Source organism: Mastigoproctus giganteus, chromosome 8 (genome assembly GCF_048544385.1).
Source record: "Mastigoproctus giganteus isolate SK-2022 chromosome 8, ASM4854438v1, whole genome shotgun sequence".
Taxonomy (NCBI): domain Eukaryota; kingdom Metazoa; phylum Arthropoda; class Arachnida; order Uropygi; family Thelyphonidae; genus Mastigoproctus; species Mastigoproctus giganteus.
In genome coordinates, this window is record NC_143582.1 from 31,499,001 (window position 1) to 31,520,754 (window position 21,754).

The window sequence follows — 21,754 nt, forward strand, 5'->3', positions numbered from 1 at the left end:
GTGGGCCAGTCCCAGCAAAACAGGTACTGTCTCAAAAGAGACTCTGACCCACCTAGTGTTGCCAGGTGAGCCAGATTCCTCTGGGGACCCATTCCAGAGGGAGGAGGAAAAAGAAAGAAGAGGGGAAGAAAGGAAAAAAGAAAGAAAAAACCACCCGCCGTGCAGTTAGGAAAAAAATAATAATAAGTTTAAATTAAGCTGCACTAAAGTGGGAACTCCAGTCAGAGCATGTGAAAAAAAAAAAAAAAAAAAAAAAGAAGGAGAGAGAAGGTGGCAGTCTGCGAATATGGATCCCTTAAGTCACTTAAGAGGTATTATTAGGTCCAGTTATAACAATGTATCTCTGCTTCCTGCGCTCAAAGACTTGGGATACATAGGATTGGAATGCCTTTAGATTGTCAGGTGTTTGGAGTAGAGGCTCTGGTTGCTGATCAGAGATACCTGACCAGCCTGCAGCAGGGTCCTTCTTAAGAACGAACTCTTCGGATACTGCACCAACACAGGGATGAAACGTGGGTTGCGAATCTTATCTTTACACATGACTGAAATCAGGAACGCTTTCTTGACCGCACACATCTGTAGTCAATTTGTATGACCACAGAGACTAATGCCACCACATACGCAATCCACTTCCACCGAATGGACTGTATTCCTGTACGTACACGGGGTTGTTTCGAGATTCCACTTTCACGCCACACCAGGACCAGATGAGAATCAGCCTGCAGGATGTACCAGAAGTCATCTGTAAAGAGCACGTGGCGTTATTTCTCGACAGACTAATCAAGATGTTCGAATGCCTACATTGTTCTGGCCCTACGGATTCTTTCGGTTTACATCCGTATTCTTGTGGCTGCTGGAAAACCCCCTAGTCTTTGTGAGGGAACCTTGCTATCGGTCTCAGGCGCAGATAGCAACATTTTACTCCCAGAAACTGGGGTTTTTCGTCGAGCAAAACAGACAAATCGACCATAGAACACACGCAATTAACAGACATAAGACACAGCACTGCAGATGAATTTCTTTATTCGGGTGGCTTAATATAATAGTTCTTTTTTTAGTTTGCTTCACTACGATAACCGACTGGTGTTTTTTCTTTTGCAGTTATTGTATCTTCGAATATGGCAGCTGTTCTTACTTGTTGTTCACAAGTCAGGCTCCATTTTATGAAAACGTTAGGTGTATCTAATGAAGTGGCCACTGAGCGTATGTCACAAACCACTGGTAAGGGTAGCGCAGTAATTACAAGCGGTACTTCCACTCCGTGTCGAAAAGGCTAGGTTCAAATTCCATCAAGGCAGCGGGAACTTTTGTGGGCCTTTGACACGGTGGCCGAGTTAATCGGTCTAGTCAAGGGTGCGTGATCTTTCCCTCGGGGAGTTGGAGTTTTTCATTCATCAAAGCACGCAAAAAGTACATATGTCTCAGCCTTAGTTATTCGTCTCAACGGCACGTGAAAGTAAATCGTAGTACATGGTATAGTCGGCGTAAAGGGGAAGGCGTATTACAGGAACGCACATTTTTCCTTTATCCAATAGGACACGCTCCGATGAGTGGATTACTTCCTTTTATGGAACTCAAACGCTAGCAAAAGGTAAGCGAAGGGTGTGAGCAGTGACTGAACGTCAGTAACAGGTCGCCAGCAGCTGTGTCGCCTTGACAATCTTCGCGAGTTTAGTTCGCGATCGCCATTTTAACTTTTCCAACCGCGCATGCTCTTTTGGGTTAATTTTTCTGTAGAGTGATCAGAGGAATAGGTAATAACTGTGTATTATTTGATCAGGTAAGCTCAGTGTTTCTGCCTTTCAATCAACTATCTTTTTCTTTATATTTTGTCTGTCTTGTTCTTAGCCATCAAGTCAGCTGACTCATAACTTAGAGATCATTAATACTTAATAATATTGAGAGCTAACAGTTTCATAGAGTATGCACCAATGATGTAATCTTTACTCAATTCTTTATTGTTATTAGCAGAGATGAAGACTCATGCGGTTTTGTGTTGGATCGTCCCTTCCCTCCTCTTAGCCCACAATCAAGGTACAGTATCAATATTATGTCTGCTTAAATTTCTTTTATTTTCGAAAGTATCCATTCACTACAAATAAACGTTTTATAGTGGAATGTCATTAAATGCATCAGGACGGTCTACGATAATCTCGGAAGACATCCAATTCTGTCGGGGGTTAAACAGTAAATCTATTCTTTTATTATTAAGAGAATTATACAACCAAGATATAGAATTTTTTAATGGTCCAGCCCTTAGAAACATCTGTTGCCATTTAATAAATCCTAAACGTTCGTGCGATTTTATATAAAGCGAATGAGACAAAGTGTTCGCAACAAAATGCGTCCTGAAGCCCCGTGACATTAGTTTCCTCGCAACTTATTATAAAACAAGCCAGCAAAACTCTACATTTGGAATAAGCTAGGCGATACCATAAACTTAACTTTATGATGGATTTCATCGGATATACAGTATTAATAAACTCGCTAGACAGTAGCCTCCCCTATTCCATTATTTGATCCAAATAAGGGCAAATGCCAAAGACCATTAGTCCTAAAGAAGAGCGTAGAGGAACTTCTTTCACGGGTGAATAATTTTCTAAATCAGAGCCTTACCTTAACACTCCTAAATTATTATTATACGTGTGGCACTTATTTAATCAAAAACAAACAGTAGCAGCCATTATCTTCTGAAGTCAACTTCAAAAGATGAAGTTTTTTACATAAATGTCCTTGTGAACATAGTAAGTTGCTATTCAATGTGAATCATTAAGCTAATTATGACTACTCCAGATATAAAATTTTGCCTTGTTATCCATAGTCATTTCAAAGAGCTTGGTTTTATTCATTCCTCTAGGCCTTGCAGAAGGGCGCGTCGAATATGATGATGATGCTCCTGCAGAATCCCTCAGAGTGAAACGGGAAGATGAAGACCCTACAACAGTAGCTACAGAACCTACTACAGAACCTTCAACGTAAGAAATAAACTGAACTAATAATCAAAATTGAAATATTTTTCTGTAATATTTCTTACTGTTGTAATTTTAAATCGAATAATCGTAACTCTATTTAAAATTGCCAAGGCGTTCATTAATCAAGAGCCGACAGAATCAAAAAGATTTTATTCTTCTGATATGAGCAATCACCAAATTGTTCATTTGAAATTAAGATGAGCAATACATGCACTAGTCATGTCACTCTCCAGCTGTCCCCTTCTTATATTTCTCACTATTTTAGGGACTCAAGAAATTCAGGCACCATTGTCCAGTTCTGGCGTGATTGTAGACAAACAACTGAAGCCTTGGTCATTGACTATTTGATAACAAATCGATTAAGTAGGTCATTTCAGCAGGTCATTTCAAATACAAGTTTCTTCTCTTTTCCTAATTATTGAGCAAACTTAATTATCGGATAAAGGGCATACTCCTCTTTCTAGGATGAGCAGGGGAAGGAACAGATTCAAATTAAGAAAATATAATTTCTGACTGTGTTTAGAAAAATTTTAACTTCAAAGAGTAATCAATTATTGGGGCACGCGATCACCTAACTTTTCAGAGTCACTGTTCAAAGTCAAATATGAAATAGTTTACATCGTGGGTTGAAATCTTCTGTACCGTATGGCGTTTGAGTGAGGGATATGTTATTTTGTGGAGAAGGGATTGCAAATTAGGATATATGGGTTATCTTAGCGATATGAAATTTGAGACAAAGGTCTCTAAGAGTATTCTACACAATCATGCGCTGAAATTTTGAAATAAAGGATGGAATCACCTGTCCGAGATTATAATAGTGCTTTTGTAGGAGGAACTGGAGGGATTTCGAAACCAAATTGGACCTGAAACCTTCCCAGGGATCAATAGATATACGCTGAAAATTTGGCTGATCCAGTTTTCTTATCGAGTTATTAATATCCGAAAAAAATATGGAAAAAATATACCGAATTTTTGTTTCTCTAATTTTAATAAAATTTGGGATGGACCGACAAATCTTTCTAAAAGACTGAAATAAAAAAAAAATTCACAAAAATCAGTTCATTAGAAGTCGAGTTGTGACGGACACGATAAAGTAGCGTGTTGCTTAAGACGCAGTATTGAACTTTAAGCAGAGCCGCCACGAACATCCGATTTTAGCAAATCATTAACGACAGCCAGTAATTCGCTGTCCTTGTAGTTAGAGGTGGCTGCACGTGATTTTTTAATTTCAACAAATTAACTTCACCATCTGTTAGCGTTCCATCAAAAGTTACCGAATTTTTCTGGGTGAACAGTTTCATAAAGTTGACTCGAATGGAACTTTCTTGCTGTTGGACTCTTCTTGAACCCGTTCCAGAAATATTCCCAACCACGGGAGAAAGGGATGGCTTCGTGTAAAGTTGACCAGACCACTAGTTTCACATTTACCAGCTGTAAATTTCTACATCGTAAAATACAACTCGTTTTATGAGCTACTGAACTTTTACATTCAACTGCTACGCTAGTCGTTAAACCCAAGACTGAAGGTCACATTGATGCAGATATAAATCTACAGATGTTTCCATTTGTTAATACAGAAAATTGCCTGTTCTCTGATCTTTCGAAATCGTAGGATTCTATTCGTTTTAACAGAATCGTGTTGGCTAAACTAAGTGACAGGAGTTTAGAAAGAAAGACAGGGCGTACCACCGGGTGGAAAAGACCCGAATTCGTTCGAGTCTCATCGAATTCATAATATTTAAGTGAGCAGGATTTTAGCTTTAATAATTATACTTTTCTATTGCAGGGGCGGAGGAGGTGGTGGACTCGTTCATTCACATTCTATAGTTGTTTTCGGTTTGAGAATCTGCGATATTATTTTGGAGGTAAAATGTTCACCTATATTTTCTTTTAAAACTAAATAACCGAGCATTTCATTCTGAAAATATACTTCAACGAAATCAATACAAACCGGACTAACAGAACCTCGCTTTTATTTTTTCAGGTAACCACGATAGTGCGGTCATCCTTGCTTATCGTCTACGATTCTTGAGTATCCATTCTTCGCTGGATGAAATCCTCGATATTAAGAATGCGTGATTTTATTTGTACACTCCAACGAGTTTCGGAATTCAAAATTTAAAGACTTTTATGGTATTAGAAAATTGCGTAATAAATGAAGATTGATTATTAGTGTATTGTGGTTATGAAAGTTTTTCAATAAATTTCTCTGTTATATTAATCTGATTCCTGGTCTCATTGTGTTCAATGTGTTTGAAATCTCTTTATTCCCGATTCGTTAATAAAATTTTAAATAAGGAAAACCACGAAGATAGAAGAAATGCATTTTAAAGAATAGAGAGAGAGATGAGATAACCGCACTCCTTATGCACCGAGTGGCTACTATATTAAGAAAACCTAACAACTTAAAATCAATCCATTAGACTGATTATGTTGTCTCCATATTCTGCTCCTGCCATCGCAAAACCTCAGTAACTGGAATTCGTCAGAGCAGGCAACGCTTTTCCAATCCTTCGCTGTCCGATGTTAGCGTCCTTGAGCCCAGTGTAGCCGAATCTTCTTGTTTTTGCTAACAGGAGTGGAACTCAATCGGTTGGTGGCTGTGATATCTGTCATCCGTGACAAGGTACGACCAGTTGTGCGTTCTGAAATGTCCCTTTGGTTACCACCGTTGTATCGGCTTGTTATTTGACTGACTGTAGACAGGATTTGGTTATTGGCCCATTCTTTCGACATACTCGTGCATAAAATTTATCTGTCCACCCGCTTTATATTGCGTGGCACGAATAGGTTTTGTCGTTACTGAAGGAGAGCTCCATATTTCACGAAAAGGGTAGATACACCTAATAAAGTAACCACTCAGTGTATACAGAGTAATTATAAAATGTGAAAACGAATGAGACCCACCGATGAAAGGCCAACAAGCCTTGAAAAGGTGTCTTGGTGGTGGCACTCGCTGAGAATAAGTAACAATAGTCTTCTCTATTATTGAAGCACTACTTATTCGAGGTAGCGCAATATCATGGCAACTCGTTGTGAAGGATAAGCACAATATGAGATACAGAGGAAATGATGTCCCCCCCACACTACTATCGTAGTTTTTCGTTTAAGAGTTCTCTATGGTGTATCTACACCAATATACCACACATATACACGACGCGTTACTAAATACTGAAAATGCCTTCGGTATCCTAATTATAATGGAAATAAAGAAAAGCTTTGGTCAGTGCTGAGCCCAACATATCGTGTTGAATATTGAGACGACTCGCAATATTCTCTTTTAATTCAGCTAATATTTGATCGATAATTTTTCGATAGAATATATATACAACGGGTAGAAAAGGCCTGGGTTCGAATCCCATCTCCGACGAGGGATTTTTTTGGGTTTTTTTCATAACGTGACTGACTTAGTCGATCTCAGGGATTCTTTGTTTTTTTCCTCCTGAAACTCGGGTTTTCCACCAAACAAGTACATCGACCGCAGAATATCCACAATTTGCTGACGTAATATATCGACCTCATAGACTTAGTTGATTTGGTGCTTAACACCCACCTTAATAAACGCTACAGAATATATATTTTAGATATAATCTGCGAAGAAAATGCCACACAAATTGAGATTGGGCTATAAAAGCTCAAGAAGCCACGGGCTTTTGATAAAAAAACAAGTGGAAGAGAAAACATAAATTATATGCCTCCCTCCTCACACAAGTAACTATCCAGTTGACCTTTGAATTTATTCAACCTGTCAGCCTCAACTACCTGCGAGGGCAACGTTCCAACAATCAATGACTCGCTGGCTAAAAGAACACTTCCCGCAACCTAATCTAAACCTCAACCCTTGTGATTTTAATTTACTCCTAGTTCTGGAATTCTTTCTAACAGTAAGAATTCCACCTTCATTCATTTTCCCTCTCAGTGCCTTATAAACCTCAATCAGCTCACCTCTGAAGTGCCTGATTACTAAACCCTGTAGCCCACATAATTGGAGTCTTTCCTTGTATGGCCGTCCTTTTGCCGATCTCACCATACAAGTTGCCCATCTTAAGACCCTTTCAAGAAGCTCAATGTCTTTTTTCAGATGAGGTGTCCATACGTGAACACAGTATTCCAAATTTGGACACTTACGATTGCCTTTTACAGTGGGATTATGAACTCCCTATCTCTACAGGATAGCGTTCGATAAATAATCGCTAGGATACCATGGACTTTCCTGTTTACACTGTTCAGAAACTTCATATCTGCCCGTTTACACTACCTGTTTACACTGTTCAGAAACTTCATATCTGCCCGTATTGTAACTCCCAGATCCCTTTCCTCCTCTACTGTTTTTAATTCAACTCCACCAAGTGTATAATTTATTTTTGGGTTGCTATTCCCCTTGCATTTAGCAGCATTAAAACATAGCTGCCACTTCTCTGACCATCTTTGAAGTCTCTTCAAGTCAACCCAGAGGAGCACTGCTTGGCACTGATCATTAACGACTCTGCCAATCTTTACGTCATCTGCAAATTTTTACATCACGCCTTCTATCTCTTCGTCGATGTCATTTATGAAAATGAGCAACAACAGTGGTCCAAGAACCGATCCTTATAGACTCCACTTCTGATGTTACACCAATCTGAAGAATATCCATTATTTACAATCCTCTTTTTTACAGCTTTCAGTCACCTAGCAATCCACCTTAGAATTTTACAAGTAATTCCAACCTATCCAAGCTTATATAGTAACCTCTCATGAGGGACCGAGCCCACTGCTTTGCTAAAATACAAAAAAAACTATGTCAAAATTGTTCCCTAAATCCAGTTCATGAGTAACTGTGTCAAAATAGCCTACTAAGTTAGTTAAGCATTATTTACTCTTAACAAAGCCATGTTGTGTGTCCTTCAGAATGCCATATCTGTCTAAATGTTCCTGGATTGCACTCTAAAGCATTGCCTCTAAGATTTTTCCTATCACTGAAGTCAGACTAACCGGTCTGTAGTTACCAAATTCATTCTTAGAACCGCTTTTATATATTAACGATACATTGGCACTTCTCCAGTCCAAAGGAATTTCCCCTGAGTCCAAAGATGCCCTCATAGTTAACCTCAATGGTTCAATACACTCCCTGACGCTCTCCCTCAAAACTACAGGATGTATGCCATCAACCTCGGGAGCCTTACTTGCCTTTATGCACCAAAGGTTTTCTAATGAACTAATGTTTATTAGAAAAATCCTAATATGCTAATTCTTGCTAAGTTTTGTTTTAACTGTTTCTAATTTAAGAAAACAAAATTTTCTTATAAATAATTGCAAATGACTTTCGGGGACCATAACATGCACTTTTATTCCCCCAGAAAACGTTGCCTAAAACTGCCCCGCTTCTTCTGACCCGAAGGTACACCAGATGCGCAGTATTGTGTGGTCAATCTGACCACGTAGCTTTCTTAAAATGTTGGCACTTTTATTTTGTGACCATTTCAACAGTTTAACAGGTGTATACGACACACAATCGCCAATTACTTCTTCAATGAGTCTTTCTTTCTTTCGTAATCTTCATGCCCACGATGGCAATGAAAATGTGTTCCGAAGGAAGTGCAAGTTCAGACCAAAACAGCAGCAATAAAATTGTTTGGAGACGCCAAAAAGTAAAAGCTTTGTTCTACCTGACATAATTTAGTAAACCCCTTTTAATTTGTTTTTCAATTGTATGTAACAAAATGTTAGACGAGACACATTTTAAATCATCAATATTGATGATTTAAATTGATGAATTGATGATGATTCGCATCTATATTGTTCTCTGGATATCATCGCACATTTATTATATGACATATGGCTGTTTTAAATTGGTCATAATTTAAGTTGAAAATTGCAAACAGACTCGACGTTAGCCCACAAAACAGTCTACTACAAATCGTGAACAATTGCAGAACTTTGAGGTTATGGCATTTCTATTCAATAAATCAGTCCTTAAAGTAGTTACATCTAATAATACAGGTTGTTTGGTTGTTGTTGTTGTTGTAGGGTTTAGGCGGATCAGCAACTTAGGCCATATTGCCGTATATAATATGTCTGTAAATTTCTTGTGTGTGTTCTGTGGTCGATTTGCTATTCAGAACTTAGGTCTTTTCCACTCGATGTGGGGAGGATGGTGATTATACCAAAAGTAGAACCGATTTACGCTAATCTCTAAACGAATATGGCGTTTGTTGCATCGTGCAAGGCGAGTCGGCTGATTAAGGTTAATGGTGTTTGGCTTACGCCCTCTTCCATGAAAAATCGAAGCTGTGGAGCTCTGTTCATAGTGTGTTCGCGCAGGTAACAACCCTTGTTGACGCGTTAAGCTCCAGGTTAATGTTTTATAGTGATGTCTGACGAGATCAATCACACTACCCTTCCTTCCAAATATCCTCTGCTCTCGCGTCTTTGGATGGTGTAAGCCGTCAGCAATTACATGAATCGACAAGCCAGGAGCGTAATGTCCAACGTACCACTCAACTCAACTCTACGTGCCACGACAAGATCAACACACTTTTGTTGAGCATACGCCTTCCTTATGTACCGGTCTGAGTCATTTGTTTATCCAGGAAGGCCTACTGGATTATTTATTATCCATTGGGCCTTCCTATATGAAAATACACGTATAGTTAGCCAGTTTCGGGCGAGGATTGCACTGTCCTCATCCCGAAACTTGGATTTTTCATCCAGAAAGGCAAACGAACAGACACATGTGGCGGAGAGTTACGAAATGCGCATTGAGAATGTAACGTGTCACAAAGAGAAATAAAATAGTTCTCATTAAACATGGCAGCCTAACGAGACTTTAATATTTCCAAAAGAGAGGTGGCCAGGAATGATTTCTTGCACGAGTACCAGCAGTTAGTAATGATATGAGAAACAAATACTCGATATGTTTGGTTTTCTTCATGTAACCTAGCGCCTCCCACGACAGTAAGGTTGTGTTTCATTTTTAAGATATTCTCTTCATTTCTTCTAATTATCCCAATAACATTTTTACCACAGATTTTTTAATTCGGTATTTTTCACAGAATTGACGAAATCGAGGGACTTCCCACTGCTGAATTCTCGGCTGTTTTGCGCAATAAAAGATCGCAAGTTGTGACTGCACACACGATTCTTGCGAAACCTAAATTTCAAGGACCAGATGGCGAAGTTCACGTCATAAACGCGAGTGGATTTTGCCAAGTGTCACTGTGACATCACTCCGAATATATTGGAGAGTAGCTCCAGATTATTAGGAAAAAGTTATCCACTTGAAGACGCAAGAAGTGAGTACAATCGAGTTAAGATATTACTTTATTTATATTTTATGTATAAACGCGGTGAATAGTTAGGTACAATTTTTATGTATACATATAAAGACAAAGTTTTTAAAAGAGATTAGAGATTCTGAAATTGAAATTAGAGATAATGCGAGCCATTAATGTTTTCTTTCTTCTTAGCAACCATGAAAGTACTCCTTGTGATTGGCATCGTTATAGCAATTGCAGTTGTTGGCCTTTCTGGTAAGCGCAACGAATCACTTTTGTGCGATGCTAAAGAAACTGTAGATATCAATTAGTTACGTTTATAATTTAGTAACGGTTTCTACTCGTTATTTGCAGAAGCATTGGCGAGTTCTAATGAAGATTCCATGACCTTCAATGAACAGTTAAATGATATCGCGGGAAAAAGCAAACGTTATATTCAAGATTCTGCGTATGGGTCAGTCGTGGATAATGTGCTGTAAGTAAAACGCTTAAATATGTTCTCTAGTTCTGTCCATCTTCTTTGTCCTTGGAGTACATTTGAAGTTCTGTCCATCTTCTTTGTCCTTGGAGTACATTTGAAGTTCTGTCCATCTTCTTTGTCTCTGGAGTACCATGAGAAATTAATGCTAATTTTCATTTTCCATACGTGCTTTTGGATGTATAAGGATTGATAATTAACTTCTTCGAATTAATATACACTTCATGTTTTTATATAAATTATACGGCTTAATTTTTTCGCTTCTTGTTTATAATTAATAAATCACTTAATATCTATTAATCAATTTTAATCAATTGATTAATTGACTATTGATTAAAGTAAGCAATTGAATAATTGATTAATATTAATCAATTTTTGTTATATTAGAGGAAAATTGATAACTGTTGTGTTCAATATCTGCTTGTTTGTTGATATTTGTGTGTTTTTAATCGTAATTTTTTTTAGCAATGAAAGAAATATCGTAAGTAGAAGAAAAAGGAGCAGCCACGAAAATGGCATTGTGGTGTTTTCCCTCAGAATAGTGGATATTGTAATTGCGGTAAGTTCATCATTATATAAGTATAAACTAACTACACCTAAAATAAACAGGGATTTTAAATACTACCATACTACAATGAACGTAGTTTCAGGTTTATTATTCTTTAAGCATTTTACGAGACACCACGCTGCCCAAGTTACGATTTTTCTATGATTGATGTCAAAGAGATCAATTCTTAATTCACTTATAATGTAAACTTTAAAATCATTCCTTGACCAGGCCTGATGTAATCTCTATCCTGTCCACTAATTCATGTATAAATAATCATAAATATTCTTTAGGCGCGTTGGCATGTAGGGCACCACTTCGCCCTGTCCGTCCGTCCACATGTAACAATTCGACACTCAGCCAACCGATTTTCATACAATTTTATATTTAAGTCTTTTAAAAAGATTTGTAGAATCTTTCCAAATTTCATTGAAATCGGACCAACAGAAATCCGGCAGTCATTATTTCGTTTTTGTTTAGGTCCTCATCTAATAACTCGGCTTCCATCTGATGGATTTTCATTAAATTTCGTACTTGAACCTTTCAGAAATATTGATAGAATCGTTCCGTCCACTCGACTCCAACCGTTGGGTTATCATGAAATTTTATATTTGGATCTTTCAATTATTATTATTATTTTTCATATAAGTTATCCATATACTGTAAATTTTAGTAGCTGATGAGTTGGATATTATGTTTGTTGCATGCGCTTGTTGGAGAAATGAATGGACAATGTGGTGGATGAGTAGTTACGAAATTTTCTCGATTCGTCCATAAAAGTCGTTGCTTTTGTACGACACGTGATTCTTTGGTTAAAAGTTTTTATGCTTATCTAATTTTAGACCATAGAATATTGATATTCATTTTTTAACGAGTACAAGAGAGAAAGATGTATTATTTACCTTTTATTTACTTTTTTGAAATTTTAGGCCGTGCATATAGTACAAGCAATATTGCTAATATTATATGATCCTTAAACTACCAGTGAAGGATGTCATTTTAGAAGTAAGCTTCTTGATTTTTTTGTTAAATAGTTTTATAGACTATTTAGATAATTTAAACTGTTTAACAAGTTTTTCTGTCTGCCGGTCTGTCTCCTGAAAAGATAGGCTTATTTTGATCATTATTTAATGTATATTAAATATGTAACTATTAAAGACATCTCTTTAAATAAATTATCTTTATTTTATAGGAACTAAAAGGATGAAAATGGACGCACCATCAACTCATATCTGTGACAAAGAAATGTGAAATTTCCTGTATCTTACTGAATACAAAATAAAAGTTTTTGTACTTTGTGTTTTAAAAATGCAATCTTTAAAACAAAGAATCAAGAACATGTTTTTATATATATAAAAATCATTACTGACACAAAGAATAACAAGCAATAAAAATGCATTTATTTATATATTTAATACGTTATTACGAGTTCAAAAATGCCCTATTTCACATATTAAATATAACGCGGACTTCATTTAAAACAAACCCTTGAATAACTTGAATAATAATAATAATAATAATATTATTATTATACTATTACACGACAACAACAGATGGAAGTTTGTTCCTACAATCAACCACCGCTGGCTGAAGGTAAACTTCGGCACATCTATCCTGCAAACATCCTTCCTCAACTTCAATTTATGCCCCTCATTTGCCCGGTCTGAGCAAGAGGAAGAATCCCATCAGCATTTGCTCAAGCCATTCAAACCCTTAAACACCTCAATCAGATTGCCTCGCAGGTGCTTAGTCTGTAGACGCTGCAATTTTCAGAACTGAAACCTTTCTTGATAAGAGTATCTCCTTTGTTCCTCTCACCAATCTCGTTGCCCTTCTCTGTGCCCTTCCTCACCTAGTTCGTTCTTTTGATATCTCTTTTTTTTAATCGCCCACATTTTTTAATAATTATCATGCAACGCGTGGTCATAACATTCTCAATATGTTAATAAATTCAGATTTTAAATACAGAAAAAAAAGTTAACCCAAACGAAAGTTGAAGTTTTGATACGAAGATTTACCATGAGTGAATGTGACCTCTTGTAGGACAGAACACATTGTCTTCTAACTATTGATGAAACTTGTTTAAGTTCTTTAAATCGGTGTGTATATCATACTAAGAGGTTTTCACCTTGTGTAATGCAAATAATCCTGGAAGGGCAAACTTTCTTTTATGTTTGATCGATGATTTTATCTTCACTGCGAGTTGATGTCATTTAAGATCTGTAAATAATATAAGTGTCAGCATGGAGGTTGTAGATGAAGCCCGAATGCAAATTGTTCGTATGATAAACTTTCAAATACGAAAGTTAATCGAAATCTGTAGTTTAGTTAATAATATTCTGACTGATGTCCAAGTATTGCTAGGAGTAACACTGTTAAATGGTGGAATTGTTGACCAAAGAAGAGTTAACGTAATCTAGCACCTTCAGCCTTCTTCCCGAAGGGAAGAAGGCTGAAGGTTCTTCCATTTATGAATTCTAGCTTAATAAGGATGCTTGTATTATCGTTCAGTAAAAAATATTCCAATAAAGGAAAAATATATTTTTTCTTTCAATGGAATGTTTTCGTTTTTGCTTTCGCTGCTTTTGTTTTTGTTGAAAGTTTTCTCGTGTATAAAGTATCCAATCAGGAGGCAATTGTGAAAGTAAAAACATGTCTCGTTTCTTTGCCTCAGCGTAAATTTAAAAACCACTTCATGGCTCGCAAAAAGTAGAATAAACTCTCCTCACATTTGGATTCAGTTTCAACAATAGATGTAACGCATTCAAGACTTATATCGGCCAAAGGGTAACACTTGGTCTGCCATTCTTGACCATTACTGGAAATTTTGCTCAATTCTTTAGAAAACAGTTTTATTTTATACTAGCTGAACGTTTTTTCCAGATTTGGTGCGCAACATTTACGAAGAATAATCAGTAAGAGATTGCAGTATTAGTTTTATTATTTGCGTTTTAGTTTTTAATTTTTATGTTGCGTATTATGTTTAGTTGGTATATAAAATTATTTGGTAATGTTAAATTTTTTTCTTAATATAATTTCTGAATATGAATTTACTAAAACTACGTGGGTTTTTCAAAAAGCAACTTAATGTTACTTTCAAAACCTGAGAACAATCTCATCTACCCAAGTGTATTATAACGATAAATTGGGCGTGTTCTTTGGTCGGTCTGCCTGTTTTGCTGGGGACTTGGAATACCCAGACGTATCCTATCTTTATGTAATCCAAGATCTCAAGAGGAAATACTCCTATCGATCAAATCATTCTCATGCGCATTGATTCTAGCCTTCTGTTTTTCCGAAAACCATGGACTGCCAACTCCCAAAACGTTCAACTTCAACTCCCAGAAATTTAAAAAGATATGTATTCTCGATTTAGAAACATACTCTTCTTCAGTAAAAAATGAAGACAGCGTAGAAGTTCTGTACTGTGAGAGAATTATTCCATGACTTTGTGGAATTGAAGTTATTTTTATAGTTGCTAGATGTTGTCAGACTGAGACACGAAAAAGAGGGCCTACGGAGGATCCTTTGGGGGAACTCTGTGATGTAGTGCAAAAGAGTGAAGTTCATCTATGAAAACTGCTAAAAAGATTACTAAGGAAACTATACCTTATCAGAGATTAATTTTATTGAAAGAGAATGCAGGCAGTCCTCGAATGACATCCATCGTTGATCCACACTTACTCCAGCAGCGAATTGCGCCCATGTTATTACTTATGGCAGTCCAGCACTGATTATTTATTTATTTATTTATTATATTTCACCAAACGTTGAAAACACAGCATCGGTATAAAGGATAAGAATAAAATTTGCATACGTGAAAATAATTTTAATAACCAAACCATAAAACAGCATTAATACACAAAATAATTTTTAAACTGTTTTTAAAAATGCACATAATTTTACCCACGCTTGCACAATGATGGTAAATCAGTTTGAACTATGCGCCTATATGCAAATGTGTTTGGTGATTTTTAAGAATTTTTGATTTATTTCATCGTTAATTAAAATGGCAGATTAAAGGAAAAGTCGATGCCCAGATGATAGATGTTGTAAAGAAGAAACGCCATTACATTAGCAGTGAATAGAAACGTGATAACACGTGGTGAATGAATAGTCGAAATAATTAGCCGAGAGATCAAACTCGAGGTTACAATAGTACATGCGTTTGGATTGCCTGTAGTTCTAGCCCGCATAATTTCTGTATATCTTGTAAACTCTTTTGTTCCTAAAGATTTATGCTAGGTTGAAAATAGCTAATTTGATTAAATAAATTCAATCCTTGGAAGATATCGAAGAAAGGAAATCAGTCTGTATTTGCCTTTATTTAAAACTTTCCCTCTTTCTCTCTCTCTCTGTTGCCTAATTTTGTAGTATTAGTTCATAAAGTCGACACATGTGCAAGATTCGACCACCTGTTTTTGCAGGTGTATGTATGTCACTAGAATGATGCGTACAGATTATTGCGTATCAGTTTATTGTCGTGCTAGTGAAGCAACCAGTCTAAATCAAGCTGTTGTTACATGGTTGGAAATCAAGTAAGAGATTTGATTTGATTGCCTTTATTCAGCTTTTTACTTCATCGTAATAAGGCACACACGAGGTAAACATAACTCTCTGCTAGACTGGTTTAATCCATGGCACTATCTTCAAAGGCATAGTGCGGATATTAGTTGTGGTTGTATGCGCAGATAAAGGCTTTTGGCTTTTTTTTTGAAAGTTTTGTCGAGCAGTTCCAAATTTCATTAAAATCGACAAATAGAAATCCGACAGTTAAAGTATTTTGTTTTAGGTTCGTAAAATAGGTTAGCCATATACTGACTTGATTTGAGACGTTGATTTGAGAAATAAATTGGCAATATTAAGGATGCGCATAAAAGAAAAATTCTCGGTTCAATCACTGCGCATATTAAAGTTTCGAAGAGTTAGTTTTTTGTATTTAATTTTATAAATAAATAATTAATTAGCTAAAAATATAAATAATGAAGTACGAAATGGAATGAATAATTATTAAAATTTAATTATTATTAAAATCGAGGAAGAAATAAGTAAAGGCTTACAAAAGTCGAATGAACATCGTGTGTACAGAAATGAAACCACTTTTATATTATATTAGTTAATTAGTAAACAATTAATTTAAAAGATAATTAATTATATACTTTTCATTTGTATTAATCACAGAAAATGGAAATTTCACTCACCTAGTCTGGTGATGCTATACTTTGACTTTTTCAATAATTTAAGAAAAAATAACTGAAAACGGTCCCGAAATAAAATTCAAAGCTGATTTTACCTAACTGGTTTCTCTTTGTAGCCATGAAGATTCTAATTCTGATGTGTGTACTGGTGGCTATACTACCTAATTATACAAATGGTGAGTAATACAGCGTGTATCTTCTATTAAGTGAGGAATGACGCAAACTTAGAAGCAATATCCCGAAATTCAGCTTGACAATATTGGCATGTCCATTGTCATTTATCGAAAAATATAGAAAATAGTTACTATTTTATAATACAATAATGTAAACTTATTTTTTTGCGAATCTACTTCGCTGAATTGCGCTGCATATCATACACTTAGGACACAAAAGTATCCACGTTACTATATCATGTTTGATTCCTTCTACAGGTGGCGGTTCTCGTAACAAATATGCCCAGCCCGGTGAGGACATGCAGTAAGTAATTATTGTATTCGATACAAAACAGCAAAACAGCGTTCAGTACAGTATCTTAAGAAGTCAAGTTTGACGATCTGTATCGCAGCATCAATAAAATGCATTTTTTTCTTTCAGAAAGGAGCCGCGTAAACCCTGTACAGGTTCATGCGAGAATATTATAGATATGATACAAAGCGGAAATTATGATCCTCACCTGATCGCTGCTGAGGTAAGTGTTGGTATTATGCTTCGCTTTTTAAAAGTATTCATGAGCTCTATTCGTGACATCGTATTATAGTAATATAGACCCATGTCTGATTATAGAGTGAAGGTTCCTACTGCCCACTCTGAACAAGGCAGCTAGAACTTACTATTAGTGACAATTATTATACTTCTTGTAGTCTGACATTTATCCATATTTCTTACAGCTTATTAGGTTGTTTGGAAGAGCTGCTGGAGTCAAAGACGGACAGACAGATAATCCTTTACAGACTCTCTTGGAAATAGTAAATGGTTTGCGACAAAGGTAAGTCTAATTAGATTGGGAAAAAAACAAGTGTTGTTAATATTTAACTTTGCATAAAAATATTCCTAATCTTATTAAGAACGGGTATTCCGAATTATCTGAATATTCTGAATAATCTCAAAAGAGTGTTTCAATTTCAATATCAACGAATTCCTACGCTTTTAACTTTTATAAGGTGTAATTGTAGGCGTCACATATTTTGATCGCTTGTTTTGTGTTATAATACCACAGACCCAGAGAAGGCATGTTTCTATAGTTACCGGGACCCTCGATATAATATACGAAAGGTTAAGGGCCGCATGGTCCTCTGCTATTAACCTCTTAATGGCAGAGGTTAAACACCTCTGCTATTAAGCAGCTACATGTAATGTTAGAAAATATACTATTCTTTCAATCAGATCTGGTGAAATTAAAGAAACTTTTCATGCAGACTCATTTTGTTTAATAAAATATTTAAAAAAATCGCTTATAGTTTAAAAATGTACCTTTTTAGACAATCCATTGAACAACCAGAAGCTTTTATGCAGGGGAAGGAAGAAGAAGAAGAAGGTGAAAATAAGGAAGAATTATAGTAGGCTCTAGAGGATTGGCAAGACAAAGTTCCTTTTTTTTTGTAAATAAAATGATGGCTCTGACTCACCGGATTTTAATTTTTCTACTGCTTCAGTATGCTGATTGTGTTTTAAAGAAAGTAAAGCAAATTGTTTAAATTTATATCCACATTGAAATGCAAATTATTTTTGCTTGTACCTTTTATTGCTTTTTCCGAAAGAGGGCACCAAAGAGATTCCCCCTTTGGCACCCCCTTTCCTTAATTTTTAAAGCGAACTACATATTTGGATCAAACAATACGGATTACATTCTTGAAGAGTAACTGTATATTTAGCTTTTTATCGAAATAAAGTGTTAAAAATTATGGTCTATGTGTGCAAAGTTATTTTCTTTCTTAACTGTTAAATAGCTAAGATATGGTGGCCACGAGAGCATCATGTGTGAGTGAAGCTCTTCCCCAATACCTTGCGTTTATAGCCCGATCCGAGTCATATTTATATTTACATTTCAGGAGATTCCAGGGCATCTAGGGGGTTCTTAATTTGAGCCACCACTTTGAAAGAAGAACGAAATAAAAAACATTATTCACTACAGGGAAAGAAGTGGAAATTAGTTTCCGTGAACTGTGCCTAAAACTCCTGTTTTTTAATTAACAAACTCTATCAGCTTTATTAAGATTCATTCAGACACTCGATTGCTGCGATTGATTGAAGGCAATATTATAGATCTCAAGAAGTTGTAACCAGTGGCGGCTCGTGACTCTGATGTATGGGGGTGCTGCTTCTTAAAGTTACATTAAATTGCCTTGGTTATAACATATATAGACATAGATGGTAATAATAATAATCAATAATATTAGCCAGATGTATGCTAGCTAAATTAGTGCGCTATTAAAATTAATTAATAAATAAGGTTTTCGGGAGTGTTGCTCAAAAAGAAGTTATATTTTAGATAAAATAAGTGTGGGTGAGTGACAGGTTAAGATTTGGGACCTAAAGGTGGTTTTAATTTTCGGACTATTGAACTTTTTTAAAATGGCTATCATTATTATGTTCGGACATAGGAAATTTCAAGGTCATTAAATTTTTAAGGAACTATAATCAGTCACTGGGAATTCTTAGTAGAATAGTTGTGCTACTGATAGCTTTCATGTAGAAGTTTTCAGGATACCAAATTGTATTTAAAAATACTCACGTGTTGCTGAGTTATACATTATTGGTATTTTCAAGGTCACAGTAATTCTACCGAGTCAGCCATTTGGATGTTTCCAGGAGATAAAAGAACTACAGCAGTGCCACCTGCTTGTTCAGTGGTGACTAAAAATTCGGCATAAATTGCGTAAAATTATTAAATTGTGACATCACGAGGAAGCTTCATCACTGAATTAGAGCTACTCCATTTATATGGCTGCGGCAGGTTTAGTAAATCAGCAGCTTAAATCCCAAGCCCGGATAAATGGTGAAGGTTGACGTCAGGAAGGGCATCCGGTCGTAAAAACTATGCCAAAACCAATAGATGTGTTCCGGTTAAGAAGTTAATCCAACTAGAGGAGAAGAAGGGGATGTAAAGTGTGGATTGGGAACATTGAATGCAGACCCCATATAACGTGGGAAAAGGCGAAGACAAAGAAGAAGTTAAAAAAAATAATTTTTTTTCCGGTTTCGTTTGTATTAGAAATAGGAAGGCTTCCAAGACTCCAGGATGAGATTCTTGGAAATCTCTTGGCCTATACGAAATTATTCCTCTCAAAACAACATATCTATTATAATTCTCCCACTTAAGACAGGCCACCCTCAGACCTCGCTGAGCGCAACCAATCAAATTAGCCGTTTCCATTATATGAAACAGGGAGGTTAGTTCACAACCTAGGTTCAATTATACTAGTCTCAACTAAAGAGATGAAACTTTCAAGGTCGTATTATTATTATTATTGTTCTTATATTATTTCTCACTGATTGGGGATTCCACCTCGTGACGGGTATTGCTACCAAGTACACAGGGTTGTTGTTGTTATGTCTGGTGTTATTGTTGGTCGAGGAACTCTCTGAATATCCTACAGGTTTTCAGGATTGCGACTTTCTGGAGTTTCTTGTACGTGTTCGTCGGGAGATCTATTGCTGTTAGGCTGTTATGTAGGGTCTTTGGCACCATACCTGTGTTTGACGACGATCGGGATGGTCGTCACTTGTTGCATATGCCGCATCTCTTTGATCTCCTGTCTTAAGTTCGTGTACTTCCTGATTTTTCCCCATGGGTTTTCTGCAGATTGCCAGTGTTGGGTACCGCTATGTCAATCAGATGGGTAGCCTTTTCCTCCTTGTACATAAGGGTTATGTCCGGTCTGTTGTGCGGGATTGTCCTATCCGTTATTATGGCGCGGTCCCAGTACAGCTTGTGGGTTGCGGTCTCTAGTACTACCTGGGGTTTGTACTTGTAGTATGGTACACTTTCTTTGATCTTTGATTATCATTATTAGAATCGATTGGATTCGTTTGGAACAATGAAGGATAATCACTCACTATCAATAAACCCAAAGCCATTGCTAATCACTTCCTACAACCAGACGAACAAATCGATTCTTCTAATACGACTTTGAAAGGTTCAACTTTATCTGAAAGAGGTATAACACCACCTAACTAAAGGTGGTCGTGCAACGTGCTACGTTTAGTACACTGGTGTGCAAAACTTAAGGACCAGTCAGGTTTTCACCTGTAGCTTCTCATAGGTGTGGCCTCAACATGGGAAAAACATACCAAAAGAACCTCGTGAGGTACAGAAATGATGAAGGAAGCAACACCGACACAACAACGGAAACAAAACTTTATTCAAAAATTGCAACATAGCACTGGCTGCCATGATACAGATGCATCACTGCCAAAGATTGAACAAAGGGAAGAGGTGGTCCTCAGTAGGAGATATGGCCACCCAGTAATGTGAATGCAGGCCCTGCACCACCTGTCCATACTTAGAACAATGTTGTTGATAAGTTCTTGCGGTAACATCGTCCATTCCTCTGTCAGCGCCACCTTCAGCTGGTAAACAGTTTCTGGTGGGTGCGGACGAGCCGCAAGGCATCTCCCAAGAGTGTCCCATATGTGTTCGATGGGATTTAAATCGAAGGAAACGGGCAGGACAATCCATACGAACAATGATCCTCACTTTCCAAAACATATCAGCAGCTGCAGTGCGATGGAATGTGGCGTTATCATCCATAAACACGAACTCGGGGCCAATGGAACCTCGGAACAGATGCACATGGGGAAGGATTACCTCAGTACAGTAGCGTGCACCGTTTACAGTACCGCTCTCCAGTATCTGGAATTGTGTACGTTCATCCAAGATAACGCCTCCCCAAGACGAGAACACCTCGACCGCCATATCGATCCCTTTCAGTGATGTTTGCGGGGTGATACTGTGTGCCAACCTCTCGCCAGATTAGTTGCGTCCAGAATCGCTGCTGAGACTGAATCTACTCTCATCAGGAAAGAGTACCTTACCCTATTGCGCTGCTGTCCAGCCCTTGTGTTCGATGCACCACTGTAAACGGTGTCTCCGATGGGCAGGTGTTAAAGGGACACAGCGTACTGGCCGTCGGGCAAACAGTCCACCTTTGTGGAGTCGCCTGGTCACAGTAAACCGCGATATCCTACGTCCTGTTCAGTTGGCTTGCAATGGATCCCGCTTTCTGGTGTCAGTCCCTCTTGGCCTGTAGGAGTATATAGCGGCCGTCATTGAGCGTTTTTCGTGGACCACCCCCACTGGTCTT

At 37.1% G+C, this 21,754-nt stretch overlaps 3 protein-coding genes across 3 annotated transcripts; all 3 read left to right on the forward strand.

The window, feature by feature from the left end:
• The first annotated feature begins 1,680 nt into the window (after window positions 1-1,680).
• LOC150081416 (uncharacterized) lies at window positions 1,681-5,057 on the forward strand. The gene is made up of 5 exons (XM_090380559.1): window positions 1,681-1,780; window positions 1,972-2,034; window positions 2,858-2,975; window positions 4,759-4,837; window positions 4,957-5,057. The coding sequence occupies exons 2-5, from the start codon at window positions 1,974-1,976 to the stop codon at window positions 5,002-5,004; spliced, it is 306 nt and encodes a 101-aa protein (XP_090236685.1). The 5' UTR covers window positions 1,681-1,780; window positions 1,972-1,973; the 3' UTR covers window positions 5,005-5,057.
• A 5,146-nt stretch (window positions 5,058-10,203) lies between these two features.
• LOC150081417 (uncharacterized) lies at window positions 10,204-12,511 on the forward strand. Its single transcript, XM_090379734.1, has 6 exons — window positions 10,204-10,246; window positions 10,421-10,483; window positions 10,583-10,703; window positions 11,172-11,265; window positions 12,183-12,258; window positions 12,446-12,511. Exons 2-5 carry the CDS (start codon window positions 10,426-10,428, stop codon window positions 12,228-12,230), a joined length of 321 nt encoding a protein of 106 aa, XP_090235860.1. The 5' UTR covers window positions 10,204-10,246; window positions 10,421-10,425; the 3' UTR covers window positions 12,231-12,258; window positions 12,446-12,511.
• Window positions 12,512-15,729: 3,218 nt separating this feature from the next.
• Window positions 15,730-18,047, forward strand: LOC150081418 (uncharacterized). The gene is made up of 6 exons (XM_090379733.1): window positions 15,730-15,791; window positions 16,568-16,627; window positions 16,883-16,928; window positions 17,046-17,139; window positions 17,339-17,436; window positions 17,930-18,047. The coding sequence occupies exons 2-6, from the start codon at window positions 16,570-16,572 to the stop codon at window positions 18,006-18,008; spliced, it is 375 nt and encodes a 124-aa protein (XP_090235859.1). The 5' UTR covers window positions 15,730-15,791; window positions 16,568-16,569; the 3' UTR covers window positions 18,009-18,047.
• The last annotated feature ends 3,707 nt before the right edge of the window (window positions 18,048-21,754 follow it).